At 30.0% G+C, this 15,171-nt stretch overlaps 1 protein-coding gene across 1 annotated transcript in view; it reads right to left on the bottom strand.

Annotated features, from left to right (window-relative positions):
• Positions 1-2,282: 2,282 nt before the first annotated feature.
• Positions 2,283-15,171, bottom strand: part of LOC134691192 (lysophospholipid acyltransferase 6-like) — a 38,484-nt gene continuing 25,595 nt past the window's right edge. Inside the window, exon 12 of the mRNA XM_063551518.1 lies at positions 2,283-8,417. Coding sequence (XP_063407588.1) covers positions 8,318-8,417 — 100 coding nt within the window. The 3' untranslated portion in view covers positions 2,283-8,317. The remainder of the gene's footprint in view (positions 8,418-15,171) is intronic.

Here is a 15,171-nt window from a genome sequence, read left to right on the forward strand (position 1 = left end):
ATGAAGTATGAAAAACCAAAACCAAACTGAAGACCCTATGATAAATTTCAACAAATACACTGTTATCACAGAGATCTGTCAGTGATCTCTTTTTTGGTAATTTAAATAAACAATGCTAATGTTGAAATTAAAATAGTAACACTTTTAACAAGTAAGTTTGGCCAATATTTAAAGTCAATGAGTCGTCTAAACAATATCCATGGACATGAGATGTACTAATGCTAATACAACTGCATACAAAATACCATTGACTTATCATAAGCAATTCCCTTTAAACAAACCAAACACAAACCAATACATGTAAACTAAGCACAACTGAGAGGGTGGGGTAAAATAATCTGAAATAAATAAATCATAAATGGTTATAAGATGTACCAATGTTGATACAACTGGTAAAAAAATATGCATATTAAATATCATTGACCTTCCACATGTGGTCTCCCATATACCGACCTAATTACAAACTAATACATGATAAGTAAGCAAAAGTTTCAAAGTCAGTATACCATAACTGAGAGGCGGGGCAAATAATCTCTATGGTCATAAGATGTGCCAATACTAAATTCTAAAACAACTGCATTATCATATATACCAAAATCTTTGACTTACCACTAATGACTTACCATAGACTTGACCTAATCAAAACTAATTCACTGTTGACGCCGCCGACGTCGGAAACAGCATACCTATGTCTCGTTTTTTGACTTCATTAATCGAAACAAAAATGGAAATTTATTTTAAATATGGTATATCAACTTTTTAACATTTACAAATGATGCCAATCATCTACGCATCATTATTACAAATGGCGTCAGACTCTCTTTGAAAAAACGTTTTACACACCACAAAACTCTGAAGATATTCAAATACACTCATGTCCTTTAAAAAATCTGTAATTATGTATTGCAAAACCAGCTCGTACTAGCGTCCATAAAAAAGCTGACTTCAAGTTTACCACTTGGAACAATTTGTTCAATAGCTTCCTTGTAATAATCCATCTTACGAATCACAAACTCCCGAACTAACGTATCAATTTATGAGATGGAAATAGTATTTGGTTCATACCCCCCATGGGTAGGTATTGGCGTAGTGCGATTCACAAATCACGAAGAAAAGCATGGGATCGTGATCGAACCTCTCTATGTCACATGACATGCACATGTGTTCTGTCGAATATATTTCGAGTAGAAGTTTTAACTATAATGCAGCATATTTATCATGAAATACAAATCAAGTTTTCATATCATCCCTCAAAATCCGTAATAAAATATGTCAGTTCATTATTAGCTAGGTTTTTTTAATTATGATAAAATCAAAAGCAGTTCATTTGATAATCTCTGTCACAGCTGTGTCATATGTATGCCTTTGTAAAGTCTCAAATGTTTTAACTGGTAGTTTAATTTCCAGATAACAACATCGATTTGTATCTTATAAGCTTCAATTATTTCGGTCTCCTTTGTCGAATTACTGCTACAGTTTTATTGTTTCTATATAACAATTGAGTCATAAGCATTTCTAAAAAGACTTGTATAAGAGCGACGAAAAAATTCTACCTCCATATTCAACCTCAAAGATCGAAAACAAACTAATAACATGGCCAAAAGAAAAGACATACAGAAAAATAATAGAACACAAGACACAAGTCACACAACATAGAAAACTAAAGACTGAGCAACACGAACCCACCAACAACTTGGAATGATCTCAGGTATTCCGGTGGGGGTAAGCAGATCCTGCTCCACATGTTGCACCCGTCCTGTCGCTCAATAGACATGTTATTATAAACCCGGTAAATAGTCTAATTCGGTATGTCAAACTCATGAAAAGGGAAGGAGATTGAAATTACGAGGTGAGAAACATTTCAGATATCATCTGTGAAACGGTTATTCCAGAAGGGTCAACCAACTTGTGATGACATCTGTAAACTTTACGAAAGGATGATTTCAATTGCACCATTTTAGACTCTTGGTTAAATAGCTTCCTTGTGAGCAGCAATCCTCTATCAAGGAAATCATGATAAGAAATACATACCCGGGAATGTCATATCAATTAGGAGATATATACTCCGTATAGTATGCAGGCTTTGTATTTTTTATGTCATTAATATGACAAACCCAACCATTTACTAGAAGTGATTTTGAATTTTGAATTATATGTGTACCATTTCTTATGTGCTTTCTTGATTGAACTTTTTATTAATTCTGTTGTCACAACTCTCCATTACTGGGACAATAAAATCTATTTGATATTAAAATACAGTTAGGCTAAATTTACAAAGCAAATCATAATATTTGTGAATACTTTATTATACAGCTAAAACAAATAAATAAATTCAACTCATAAAAAAAGTTATTCAATATGAAGAATAAAATAGGAACGTTTTGTAACACTGTTAAAACTTGTTCACATAAACAGTAAGTTACATACAAAATGGTTTAATTTAAAGCAAACTTTACAAACACATGCCAACAAGCATACACATGTCAACAAGCAAACACACCATAGCAACATAGTGCACCACAACCAGACCAATTGCATCAATCAACACAACACTATCGTTATTTGTAATGGTATTATATTTTTCACAATTGTGTTTTTGTAAAAAAAAATGCAATGAACATAATTTAACACTGCTTATAGTATTTATTTTGTAATGCATAGTTCTTTCAGTCACAGATGTACAAAAATTATCCATTTTGAATTTTTGTTTACTTGTCAGCTATTTTAAACTTAATTTAAGAATAACAATTAAATTATTACTGATAAAAAGAGTAATTAAACTATATAATTTATAAACTTAATATTTTTTCTGAAAACTTTATTTTGCCTGTTTTCACAACTTTACGGCTATTACTTTTTATTGGAAGGGGTTTGACTTTATATATTACTGTTAAGGAAGATCTCACAAAGTTTTTACACATTAAAATAAAATATAACCTCTGCAAAAAATAATAATTTTGTTCATAAACAATTATGCAAAAATACACACTGAAATATATTTACACAGAAGTGTTTTAACATTCATCAATAAAAGGTTTTGGCATTTAAATCATACAAAAAAAACCCACTACTTTTATATGAGCGGTGATTCTTCATTCCACATTATAAGCCTGGTATCTCTAATCAGTACATCCAGTCAACAGTAGTCATCAACAACATGTAACATTAAATGTTATTGTGCTGACAAAAGAAAAAATTGTTGAAAGTGCAGTTAATTATTATGGATAATGTATATTACAATATTATACATTTATACTTTCCCATATAATACACTCTTAACTCCTAATGCATTCATTATATGTATAAGTAATCTCTAGAAACTACATTGTCATTTTTCCTGTAACAGATGTGCATCATTACAAAAAAGTATTTTCAATAATGCTTGAGGCCTAAATTTCACATTTTTGTTCATAAAAAAAATGTTTTTATCAATCCAAAGCTGATATAATTTTACTTTAAATTTTACTTTCCAAATTATGAACTAACTGCAAAATTTTCTTCCTTTCCTTCATAAAACAATATTAATAAGGCAGTTCATATTCAAGATAAAAAAAATAACATCTACATTAAATTTATAAAAAAAAATCCTTTAAAAGTCACTTAACATTCTGCTTATAATAAAAAATATTTAGTGTCACTTGCATTTGGTGAAAAATATTTTAAAGAAGATATTGAAGCTCCAGTATGTAATATTGGTATTAAATAAAGAAAACAATTATGCATATGATGGATTATACTTTATTCATGCATACAAAAACTAATTATTTGGCTCAAAGTCCTTTAACTGTCAAAATGTTAAACTGTGGGATGAAAAGATTTTTTTTAAGTGCCTCCCCTCAAAGCCCTAAAAAGACTGAGCTCTTAGTTAACTGTGTATTTACACCAGTCCAGTAAGCGTGCAATATTTGATGGATCTATATTGTATTGTATCTATATTGTATTGGATATATAGTTCAATAAGACCAGTTCAGTAAGAATGAAATATTTGTTAATAACAATGGATCTGTATTGCATGTTAGTTCAGTAAGACCAGTCCAGTAAGGGAAGAAATATTTGTTCTTAGCAAGCTATCTATATTGCACTAAAGTGGAACAATCAAAAACAGCACAAACAAAGAGGAATGAAAAACACTTGAGCAAAATTTTAAAACAAAAAATTAAAAAAATATTCACACAAAAATAAAATGCATATTTATCATTTCCTTTTCTAGAAACAATTAAATATAATCAAATAATAGCAAAAGAATATGATTTCTTTTATTTTATCATTAACTGTAAATTATAATAAACAAGTTACATTTTCTGGCTTTTGACAAAAATGGAGAAAAAAAACACCCTAATGTATTGTATGTACAAAATACAAGTTATTTAATTGGCCAAATAAATAAGACCTTCTGATCTTCAAATAGTACACAACAAAATATTTTATCACATACATGTATTTGTTTATTTTCAAATGTATCTTCATTTCTTCGGTGGCATCAATCTTGATGGAACTATTACAACAGGTCAACCTAGTTCATGTTTACAAATGACAAGGTAAACTATCTAGTAAACAAATAAGTATCATTTAAACTAATATCATTTTCGCATCTTTTTTTGTCTGTTGAATAAATTAAGCAAAACCCTATGTTAAAAAAGTATATATCAGAAATATTCACACAAAAAAAGGCATATTTATCATTTCATTTTCTATAAACAATAAACATAATGAAATCATAGCAAAAGAATATGATTTCTTATATTATCATGAATAACTGCAAATTATAACAAACAAGTTACATTTTCTGGCTTTTGACAAACATGAAGAAAACCCTAATGTATTGTACGTACAAAATACAAGTTATTTATTTGGCCAAATAAATAAGACCTTCTGATTTTCAAATAGTACACAACAAAATATTTTATCACATACAGGTATCTGTTTATTTTCAAATGTATCTTTATTTCTTCGGTGGCATCAATCTTGATGGAACTATTACAACAGGTCAACCTAGTTCATGTTTACAAATGACAAGGTAAACTATATAGTAAACAAATAATATCATTTAAACTAATATCATTTGGCATCTTTTTTTGTCTGTTGAATAAATTAAGCAAAACCCTAGATTAAAAAAGTATATCAGAAATGTATTGTTATTCTACGTTTGTGTGTGTTTTAAGAACTGCTTTCCAAATTTCTTGTTGTTTCAAATTACATTATCTGAAAATTCCCTGAAAATAATATGCTTCATTAAGTATATATATTCTTAAATATAATGCTATTTCTATGACATTACCGCCAATAAGACAACATGCGTTCAATCAATTTCTATCTGGAGACCCATTTATGGCAGAAAGTGCTAAACAGATAATTGTTTAACTGTGGACTGTTTTTTTACTGATTTAAATAAAACATTTGATATATATGCTTCATTCTGAAGAAAGCTTTGTAGTAGCAATGATATCATACAAGAAGGACAAACACATAGTATAAAACTACAAAGTGAATGTGTTGAGGTAACATCAAAATACAATTACATTATTAACAAGTGCAAACCTAAAACAATGTAAAAAAACAGATTTAAAATCACAAAGTTAAGATTGGTGTAGATGAGAGATTCCATTTTTTCTCAAATTTACGAAACATACCACCTTTCCAAAGCACCTTAGTTCTAGATCTCACCCATTTAAATGAAAATCTGAGATGAGAATAAAACAATAATCATTCTCTCATCAGACCATTCTTATATTGCTAAGCTCAAGATGGATTTCTTTAAATCATTACATTGATATTATATAAAATTTTGTATATTATGAGAACTGGATCTTTTCTGTAACTAATTTTTACGTGACGTTCTAAACATAACTGACATGTTTGATATTTGAACTTTCAAGAAATGAAATTTCATTAACTTTTTTTTTAAATTGTGCTGATGTTAATCATAAAAAAAATAATGCTGTAAGGAAAATATTGGTTATATTTTGATCATGTTGATCAGTGAAATCCTTTTTCAGCTCTCCAAAAAAAGATATAAATTCCAGATTTTGGCATAATTCACATAAGTAAAATTTCTAAATACATCAGAAATGTTTAAAACTTGTTCATAATCTACCTAATACTGAAAAAGACTATACTTATATTTGAACTGCAGAAACATGCTTTAATATCAAGATAAAGTACTGATTGCACATTAAAGATATTACAATATCAGGAACTTAAATGTACACTCACGCACTAAACATGTCAATTTTTTAATCTCATGAATGTTGTGAAATTTTATGAAAACCTATAACTAATGTAGACTTTGTAAAAGAATATATTCACCAATTGTGACACTAGTGATATAATCTTTTACTATAACAGGCTTTAATGTTCATGATGTTTAGAATTTATCAGCAATTTGAGCAGTTTCTATTTAATTTTACTTTAATCTGAGTGTCACTGTTGAGTCTTATGTACACAAAACATGCCTCTGATGTAATCAATTATAATCCTGGTACCATTGATAAAGACTGCTTTATATTTTTTTTTATATCATTGACAGAACCTGACACCCGAAAATATAAGGTGATGAAATCATGTTACAATGCAGCAAGATACAAGTTGATGTCTATCAATCACTTCATTCTTACCACCAAAAACTATCAGAACAATTGATAGCATAAAACAGTGTTACTGAAAATGTCATTTTATTTGTATTCTCAACTAAAAAATATATTGTTAAGACAAAATATTTGATATTCTTGCTGATAAAGTCAGTATCAAAAACAAAAAAGCCGTTATTGTATGTATATGAAACAACTATTCAACAATTTTATAATACTTTCAAACAGTCATTGAGCAATACATACAAATCAGATTTACACAAACAACTAAAGTTTAAAATAAATCATCTTTGCGTGGCCATTAATTAGGGTCTACTCCTTTATAAAATATAGGTTAAAACATTTGATCTTCACTGTTGGTAGAGTATTATGATTAACTTACACAGTTGGTTTACTTGTATAATCGTAAGTAATTAAAGCAGTACACAATTAGATGCTGTATATTTGCAAATGAGATAACTATGAATCCAAAACCAAATGATGTGGATTTCAATTGCTATAGGTGACCATCTTCAACAATATTTTTGTTTTATGTCATAATAATTCTACAAAAGTATTGAGGGTTTTTTGGCATTATCACTTGTTTGCTTTCACAACATCTTAATCTTAGTAAAAATAATGAACTCAGAATAAATAAAATAATATGTGTCCAAGGGTTACAGATCCCACTGATTGTAAATATACACCAAATTCAAAAAAAAATCCTTTATATTACGAGAGAATAGTTGAAGAGACAGCACCAAAATACAAAACTGATCTGTGTTCAGTGGTAACAAGTAATAAGTATTGAATATCTGTTTCATAACATTTGGAAGGGGCAAAGAAAGTATAACAACAAATTTAGGGTTATACAGACCGAAGGACAGATTGACCTTAATACATCTGCCTCCTAGAGGCAGGGTTGGTTTTTTTTATAACCTCTAGCATTTGCTAAGATCTATTAATAACCATTACAGTTAACAAATCTCAGAAAAAGAGCTTTTCAATTACCTACTTTTCTTGTCAAAAAGTGCAAAAATACAAATTTTGTTTTCAAATGACCTTTTATAGCTGGAATGGGTTTTGCCTATTTTTAAAAATTGTAATGTGACCAAAAACTACTTAAATCAAAAATATTTCACCTGACTTTAATATTATAATATATTCAACAATGTTTAATTATAAAATTTGAATTATTTTCCATAGTTACTTGAAATCTATATGAAATCCAGAAAGATGACACCATAATCATTTTGAGTACTATTTAGTATGAGTTGGTTATAATTTTGTGGTGGACTTCTTTAAAAATACTTTCAACATTTACAGGAAAAGGAAATATATATCACACACAAAAATATATCACAGTGCAGACTGGTAAATCAATGATTACAAGTTTACAATCAAAAACATATTTCATTTGGTAAAAACATAAGAACAGGTACTTTTTCTTTGGAAGTTAAGAACTTAAAACTTTCTAGTCAAGGTTGTATGTGTTCCAATTTTAAATCAATATTATAACATATCATTTGTAGAAAACAGCATATTTTATCTCACTTCAACCTCCAAAGATTTAATGACAACCTGTAAGTTCACACTTTTGTTATGTTAAAACAGTGAATCCATAGATTTAATGTTAACCTGCATGTAGAATAACAGCAGAATTTAAAACAACTCTGTACATTGTTCAGCATGATAATAATTTTGTAGTACAATATACATCTTATTAATCTCAGTGGTCAGTCCTCTTTCTGTTACTGAGATTTTTCTACTTTGTCCTTCTTTGGTGGATTAATAAATGTATAATATACAACAGGTGCTGCACTTACAACATGGACAATGAAGTATTGTGACCTGAAAATAGATAAATCTTTCATAGCAAGCTTATAAATTGATGCTATAAATACACATTCATTACTAATGGTTCTAACCTTTGCCAAATATTGTTCTGACCAAAGATCTTTAGTTTGCAAAAGTAACCAAAAAATGAACATTAGTATTTGCCACAATCTAAAATGGTTTTAAAAATAACATTTAGTGCAAAAGAAATGTTCAAATTAGCTGAAGAACTTTGAATTAATTTTGTCTTGTACTAGATGTTGCTTATAGAACCTTGTTGATCTGTTTTCCTCTTATCCTATACCAAATAAATATATAATCATTTTATTTGTGAAATTTTATATAAATCAACAATTTTTATCTACATGATGTTAAGGCCACGGTTTTTTAATTTGTTGGTTTACGGATTTTCTCCATAAAAAAGTCGGGTCGGTCGGTCGGAAAAAAAAAAGAAAAAAAAGATCTTTCAAGACTGAAAACTGATATGCAAAATAAAAATATATATTTCACCTTTCTAATTTGTTTGTCATACTATTTTTTCATCGTTCTTAAATTTTAGTTTGATGAAATATAATTGCTCAGCTGTAAACATCGCATGACATTGTCTAATAATTTCCCGTAAAAAAAGGGGGGGGGGGGGGGGGTACACTGACAAAGACGAAATTAAATCGTCATTTCACAAACAAGAAAAACAGATTCACGTCAGTTATTTGACTTAACTTTTAATCAAAGCTTGGTGAAAACTGATAAAGAAAAAAAAAGTAAAAACGTCGTACGAAAAATAAGTTTCAACACACGTGTCAAAAACGTAATAGACTCGTCCACTGGAAAAAACGAGAATATCAGGTTAAATAATCTGTTGTCATGCATTCCCGTTTTTTATCCAAATGGACGATATTTTTTTATTATCTTTAAAACAAGAAAATATCAAATGATTTGTTGAAATTCAGTCTTTTAACTTGATGTCTTGAACTACCACCTGTCCACATTTGGACAAGTCTATTTATATGAGAACATGCATCTTACGGACTGTAGACAAATAAGGGAAACGAACTTATTGTTTAATTGGTTTTAAACACAGGTTTCGTTCCGCAAAATTATTTGCGCAAACAACATTTCAAGGTCATTAATAATTGATTTGTCTATTTTTAGAAACGTAAACTGAAAGTTTCATTTTCACAACAGAGAGTGTCATGACTTCTGTTAGTGATTAATGCATTTCATTTTATAAAAAAGGATATTTCAATTATTTTTCAGAGATAATGCATTTGTTAGGGTCGGCAAGAATAAAAAAAAGCCTGAAAATTCGATTTTATTTTTATTTTGGAAATAGGCAAAATCGGGTCGGCGGATCCGTAAACCAACAAATTAAAAAATCCTGGCCTAAGATTATTTTAACCACATTTAGTATATGACTATCCTTATAAAATTAGCTTCTGATTTAAATTCTTGATTTACAGCTACGATGACCCATAGCTGTTAATTTCTTGTGTCATTTGGTCTCTTGTGGAGAGTTGTCTCTTTGACAATTAAACCACTTTTTTTTATATATATATAACAATAAATAATTTTTAAACATGGTTATAGATCAAGAAACCTTTCATATTTATCAATGATAGGATCAGCTGCAGATTCAGACGGGGGCAAACAAAAATAATTTGAAAAACATGGGTTGTCCTCAGCTAAATAAAAGCATTTTTGATAATTTTGCCTAAAAAAAAAAATGGCATCACTATGCTAGGCAAAATTACAATTATCTCTTTCTATAATGAACTTGTCTGTGTAGTTTCAGTGGAAAATGTTAGTAAAAATTTGTTAAAAATTGATTATAAGGCCAGTATTTTTTAATTTGTTGGTTAACGGATCCGCCGACCCGATTTTGCCGGTTTCCAGAATAAAAATAAAATAGACTTTTCATGCTTTTTTATTCCCGCCGACCATATCAAATGCATTATCCCTAAAAATAATAATTAAAATATCCTTTTTTTATGAAATGAAATGCATTAATCACTTACAGAAGTGATGACACTTTCTGTTGTGAAAAATGAAACTTTCAGGTTACGTTTCTAAAAATAGACAAATCAATTATTAATGACCTTGAAATGTCGTTTGCGAATAATTTTGCGGAACCAAACCTGTGTTTAAAACCAGTTACACAATAAGTTCGTTTCCTTCATTCGTCACCAGTCCGTAAGATGTCTGTTCTCATAGAAATAGACTTGTCCAAATGTGGACAGGTGAAAGTTCAAGACATCGAGTTAAAGTACTGAATTTTAAAAATCATTTGAAGTTTTCTTGTTTTCATAGATGATAAAAATATATCGTCAATTTTGATAAAAAACGGGAATGCATGACAACGATTATTTAACCCGATATAATTTCTGTTTTTTCCAGTGGACGAGTCTATTACGTTTTTATACGACCGCAAATTTTGAAAAAAATTTCGTCGTATATTGTTATCGCGTTGGCGTCGTCGTCTGCGTCGTCGTCGTCGTCCGAATACTTTTAGTTTTCGCACTCTAACTTTAGTAAAAGTGAATAGAAATCTATGAAATTTTAACACAAGGTTTATGACCATAAAAGGAAGGCTGGTATTGATTTTGGGAGTTTTGGTCCCAACATTTTAGGAATTAGGGGCCAAAAAGGGCCCAAATAAGCATTTTCTTAGTTTTCGCACTATAACTTTAGTTTAAGTTAATAGAAATCTATGAAATTTTGACACAAGGTTTATAACCACAAAATAAAGGTTGGGATTGATTTTGGGAGTTTTATTTTCAACAGTTTAGGAATTAGGGGCCAAAAAAGGGCCCAAATAAGCATTATTCTTGGTTTTCGCACAATAACTTTAGTTAAAGTAAATAGAAATCAATGAAATTTAAACACAATGTTTATGACCACAAAAGGAAGGTTGGTATTGATTTTGGGAGTTTCGGTCCCAACAGTTTAGGAATTAGGGGCCAAAAAGGGACCCAAATAAGCATTTTTCTTGGTTTTCGCACCATAGCGTTAGTATAAGTGAATAGAAATCTATGAAATTTAAACACAAGGTTTATGACTATAAAAGGAAGGTTGGTATTGATTTTGGAAGTTTTGGTCCCAACAGTTAAAGAAAAAGGGGCCCAAAGGGTCCAAAATTAAACTTTGTTTGATTTCATCAAAATTGAGTAATTGGGGTTCTTTAATATGCCGATTCTAACTGTGTATGTAGATTCTTAATTTTTGGTCCCTTTTTCAAATTGGTCTACATTAAGGTCCAAAGGGTCCAAAATTAAAGTTTGATTTTAACAAAAATTGAAACCTTGGGATTCTTTGATATGCTGAATCTAAAAATGTACTTAGATTTTTTATTATTGGCCCAGTTTTCAAGTTGGCCCAAATCGGGGTCCAAAATTAAACATTGTTTGATTTCATCAAAAATTGAATAATTGGGGTTCTTTGATATGCCAAATCTAACTGTGTATGTAGATTCTTAACTGTGTATGTAGATTCTTAATTTTTGGTCCAGTTTTAAAATTGGTCTAAATTAAAGTGCAAAGGGTCCAAAATTAAACTAAGTTTGATTTTAACAAAAAATAAATTCTTGGGCCTCTTTGATATGCTGAATCTAAACATGTACTTAGATTTTTGATTATGGGCCCAGTTTTCAAGCTGGTCCAAATCAGGATCTAAAATTATTATATTAAGTATTGTGCAATAGCAAGTCTTTTCAATTGCACAGTATTGTGCAATGGCAAGAAATATCTAATTTCACAATATTGTGAAATAGCAAATTTTTTTTTAATTCAGAGTTATCTTTCTTTGTCCAGTATAGTAAGCAAGAAATATCTGCAAGAATCAACTTAAATCTTTGTTATATACAATATACAATGTATATTCACTTTTTACTACCAACTGATAAATTTAAATAATCTTTACCATTCAGTGATAACAAGCAGTTTTTTTACATCATGTATTTAAATGAGTAGTAATTGTTGCAAACTCCATTAGAATATTTTAATTGAAATTAGTTTTGGAATAAGGGAAAGGGGGATGTGAATAAAAAATTGGGTTAAATTTTTCTCATTTGAAATTTCATAAATAAAAAGAAAATTTCTTCAAACATTTTTTTGAGAGGATTAATATTCAACAGCATAGTGAATTGCTCTAAGAGAAAACAAAAATTTTAAGTTCATTTGAATACATTCATTCTGTGTCAGAAAACTATGCTGTGTCAACTATTTAATCACAATCCAAATTTAGAGCGGAATCCAGCTTGAATGTTGTGTCCATACTTGCCCCAACCGTTCAGGGTTCAACCTCTGCGGTCGTATAAAGCTACGCCCTGCGGAGCATCTGGTTGAAACTTATTTTCTTACGACCTTTTTACATTTTTGTCTTTCAGTTTTCGTTCTTATTATTATTCACCAACAAGTTTTAAATAAGAGCTACTGACGTGAATCTCTTTTTATTATCTGTGAAATGACGATTTAATTTCGTCTATGTCCGTGCACCCCTTTTTTACGGGAAATTATTAGACAATGTCATGCGATTTTTTTTTTACAGCTGAGCAATAGTATTTCATCGAACTAAAATTTAAGAATGATGACAAAATAGTATGACAAACATATTATTAGAAAGGTGAAATATATATATTTATTTTGCATATCAGTTTTATGTCTCGTAAGATCTTTTTTTTTTCTTTTTTTTCCCGACCGACCGACCCGACTTTTTCATGGAGAAAATCCGTAAACCAACAAATTAAAAAACCGTGGCCTAAAGGACAATAACTTCTTAGGGGGTCAATTGACCATTTTGGTCATGTTGACTTATTTTTTAGGCTTAAATTGCGGTCCATTATTGCTGTTTACAGTTTATCTCTATCTATAATAATATTCAAGATAATAACCAAAAACAGCAAAATTTCCTTAAAACAACCAATTTAGGGGCAGCAACCTAACAACAAGTTGTCTGATTCATCTAAAAATTTCAGGGCAGATAGATCTTGACCAGATAAACAATTTTACCCCTTGTCAGATTCACTCTAAATGCTTTGGTTTTTGAGTTATAAGCCAAATCTGCATTTTACCCCTGTGTTCTATTTTTAGCTGTAGAGGCCATCTTGGTTGGTTTGCCCGTTCACAAAACACCATTTTTAAACTAGATAGCCTTATAATGATTCTGGCTATATTTGGTAAACTTTGGCCCAGTAATTTCAGAGGAGAAGATTTTTGTAAAAGTTAACTAAGATTTATGCAAAATGGTTAAAAATTGACTATAAAGGGCAATAACTCCTAAAGGGGTCAACTGATCATTTTGGTCCTGTTGACTTATTTGTAAATCTTACTTTGGTTTTTGAGTTATAAGCCAAAAACTGCATTTTACCCCTATGTTCTATTTTTAGCTGTAGCGGCCATCTTGGTTGGTTTGCCAGTTAACAAAACACAATTTTTAAACTAGATAGCCTAATGATGATTCTGGCTATGTTTGGTAAAATTTAAAATTGACTATAAAGGGCAATAACTCCTAAAGGGGTCAACTGACCATTTTGGTCCTGTTGACTTATTTGTAAATCTTACTTTGCTGAACATTATTGCTGTTTACAGTTTCCATGTTCTATTTTAAGCCGTGGCAACCATCTTGGTTGGGTGGCCGGGTCAAAAACACAATTTTTAAACTAGATACATCAACGATGATTGTGGCCTAATTTGCATTAATTTGGCCCGGTAAATTCAGAGGAGAAGATTTTTGTAAAAGATCATGGAGATTTATGAAAAATGGTTAAAAATTGACTATAAAGGGCAATAACTCCTAAAGGGGTCAACTGACCATTTTTGTCATGTTTGACTTATTTGTAAATCTTACTTTACTGAACATTATTGCTGTTTACAGTTTATCTCCATCTATAATAATATTCAAGATAATAACCAACTAGAGGCTCCAAAGAGCCTGTGTCGCTCACCTTGGTCTATGTGAATATCAAACAAAGGAAGCAGATGGATTCATGACAAAATTGTGTTTTGGTGATGGTGATGTGTTTGTAAATCTTACTTTACTAAACAGTCTTGCTGCTTACATTTATCTCTATCTATAATGAACTTGGCCCAGTAGTTTCAGTGGAAAATGTTAATAAAAAATTTACAAATTTTATGAAAATTGTTAAAAATTGACTATAAAGGACAATAACTCCTTAGGGGGTCAATTGACCATTTCGGTCATGTTGACTTATTTGTAAATCTTACTTTGCTGAACATAATTGCTGTTTACAGTTTATCTGTATCTATAATAATATTCAAGATAATAACCAAAAACAGCAAAATTTCCCTAAAATTACCAATTCAGGGGCAGCAACCCAACAATTGGTTGTCAGATTTATCTGAAAATTAAAGGGCAGATAGATCTTGATCTGATAAACAGTTTTACCACCTGTCAGATTTGCTCTAAATGCTTTGGTTTTTGAGGTATAAGCCAAAAACTGCCTTTTACCCCTATGTTCTATTTTAGCTGTGGCGGCCATCTTGATTTGATGGTCGAGTCACCGGACACATTTTTAAAACAAGATACCTCAAAGATGATTGTTGTCAAGTTTGGATTAATTTGGCCTAGTAGTTTCAGAGGAGAAGATTTTTGTAAAAGATAACTAAGATTTACGAAAAATGGTTAAAAATTTACTATAAAGGGCAATAACTCCTAAAGGGGTCAACTGACCATTTTGGTCATGTTGACTTATTTGTAAATCCTACTTTGCTTAACATTATTGCTGTTTACAGTTTATCTCTATCTATAATAATAT

Source organism: Mytilus trossulus, chromosome 11, assembly GCF_036588685.1.
Source record: "Mytilus trossulus isolate FHL-02 chromosome 11, PNRI_Mtr1.1.1.hap1, whole genome shotgun sequence".
Lineage (NCBI taxonomy): Eukaryota > Metazoa > Mollusca > Bivalvia > Mytilida > Mytilidae > Mytilus > Mytilus trossulus.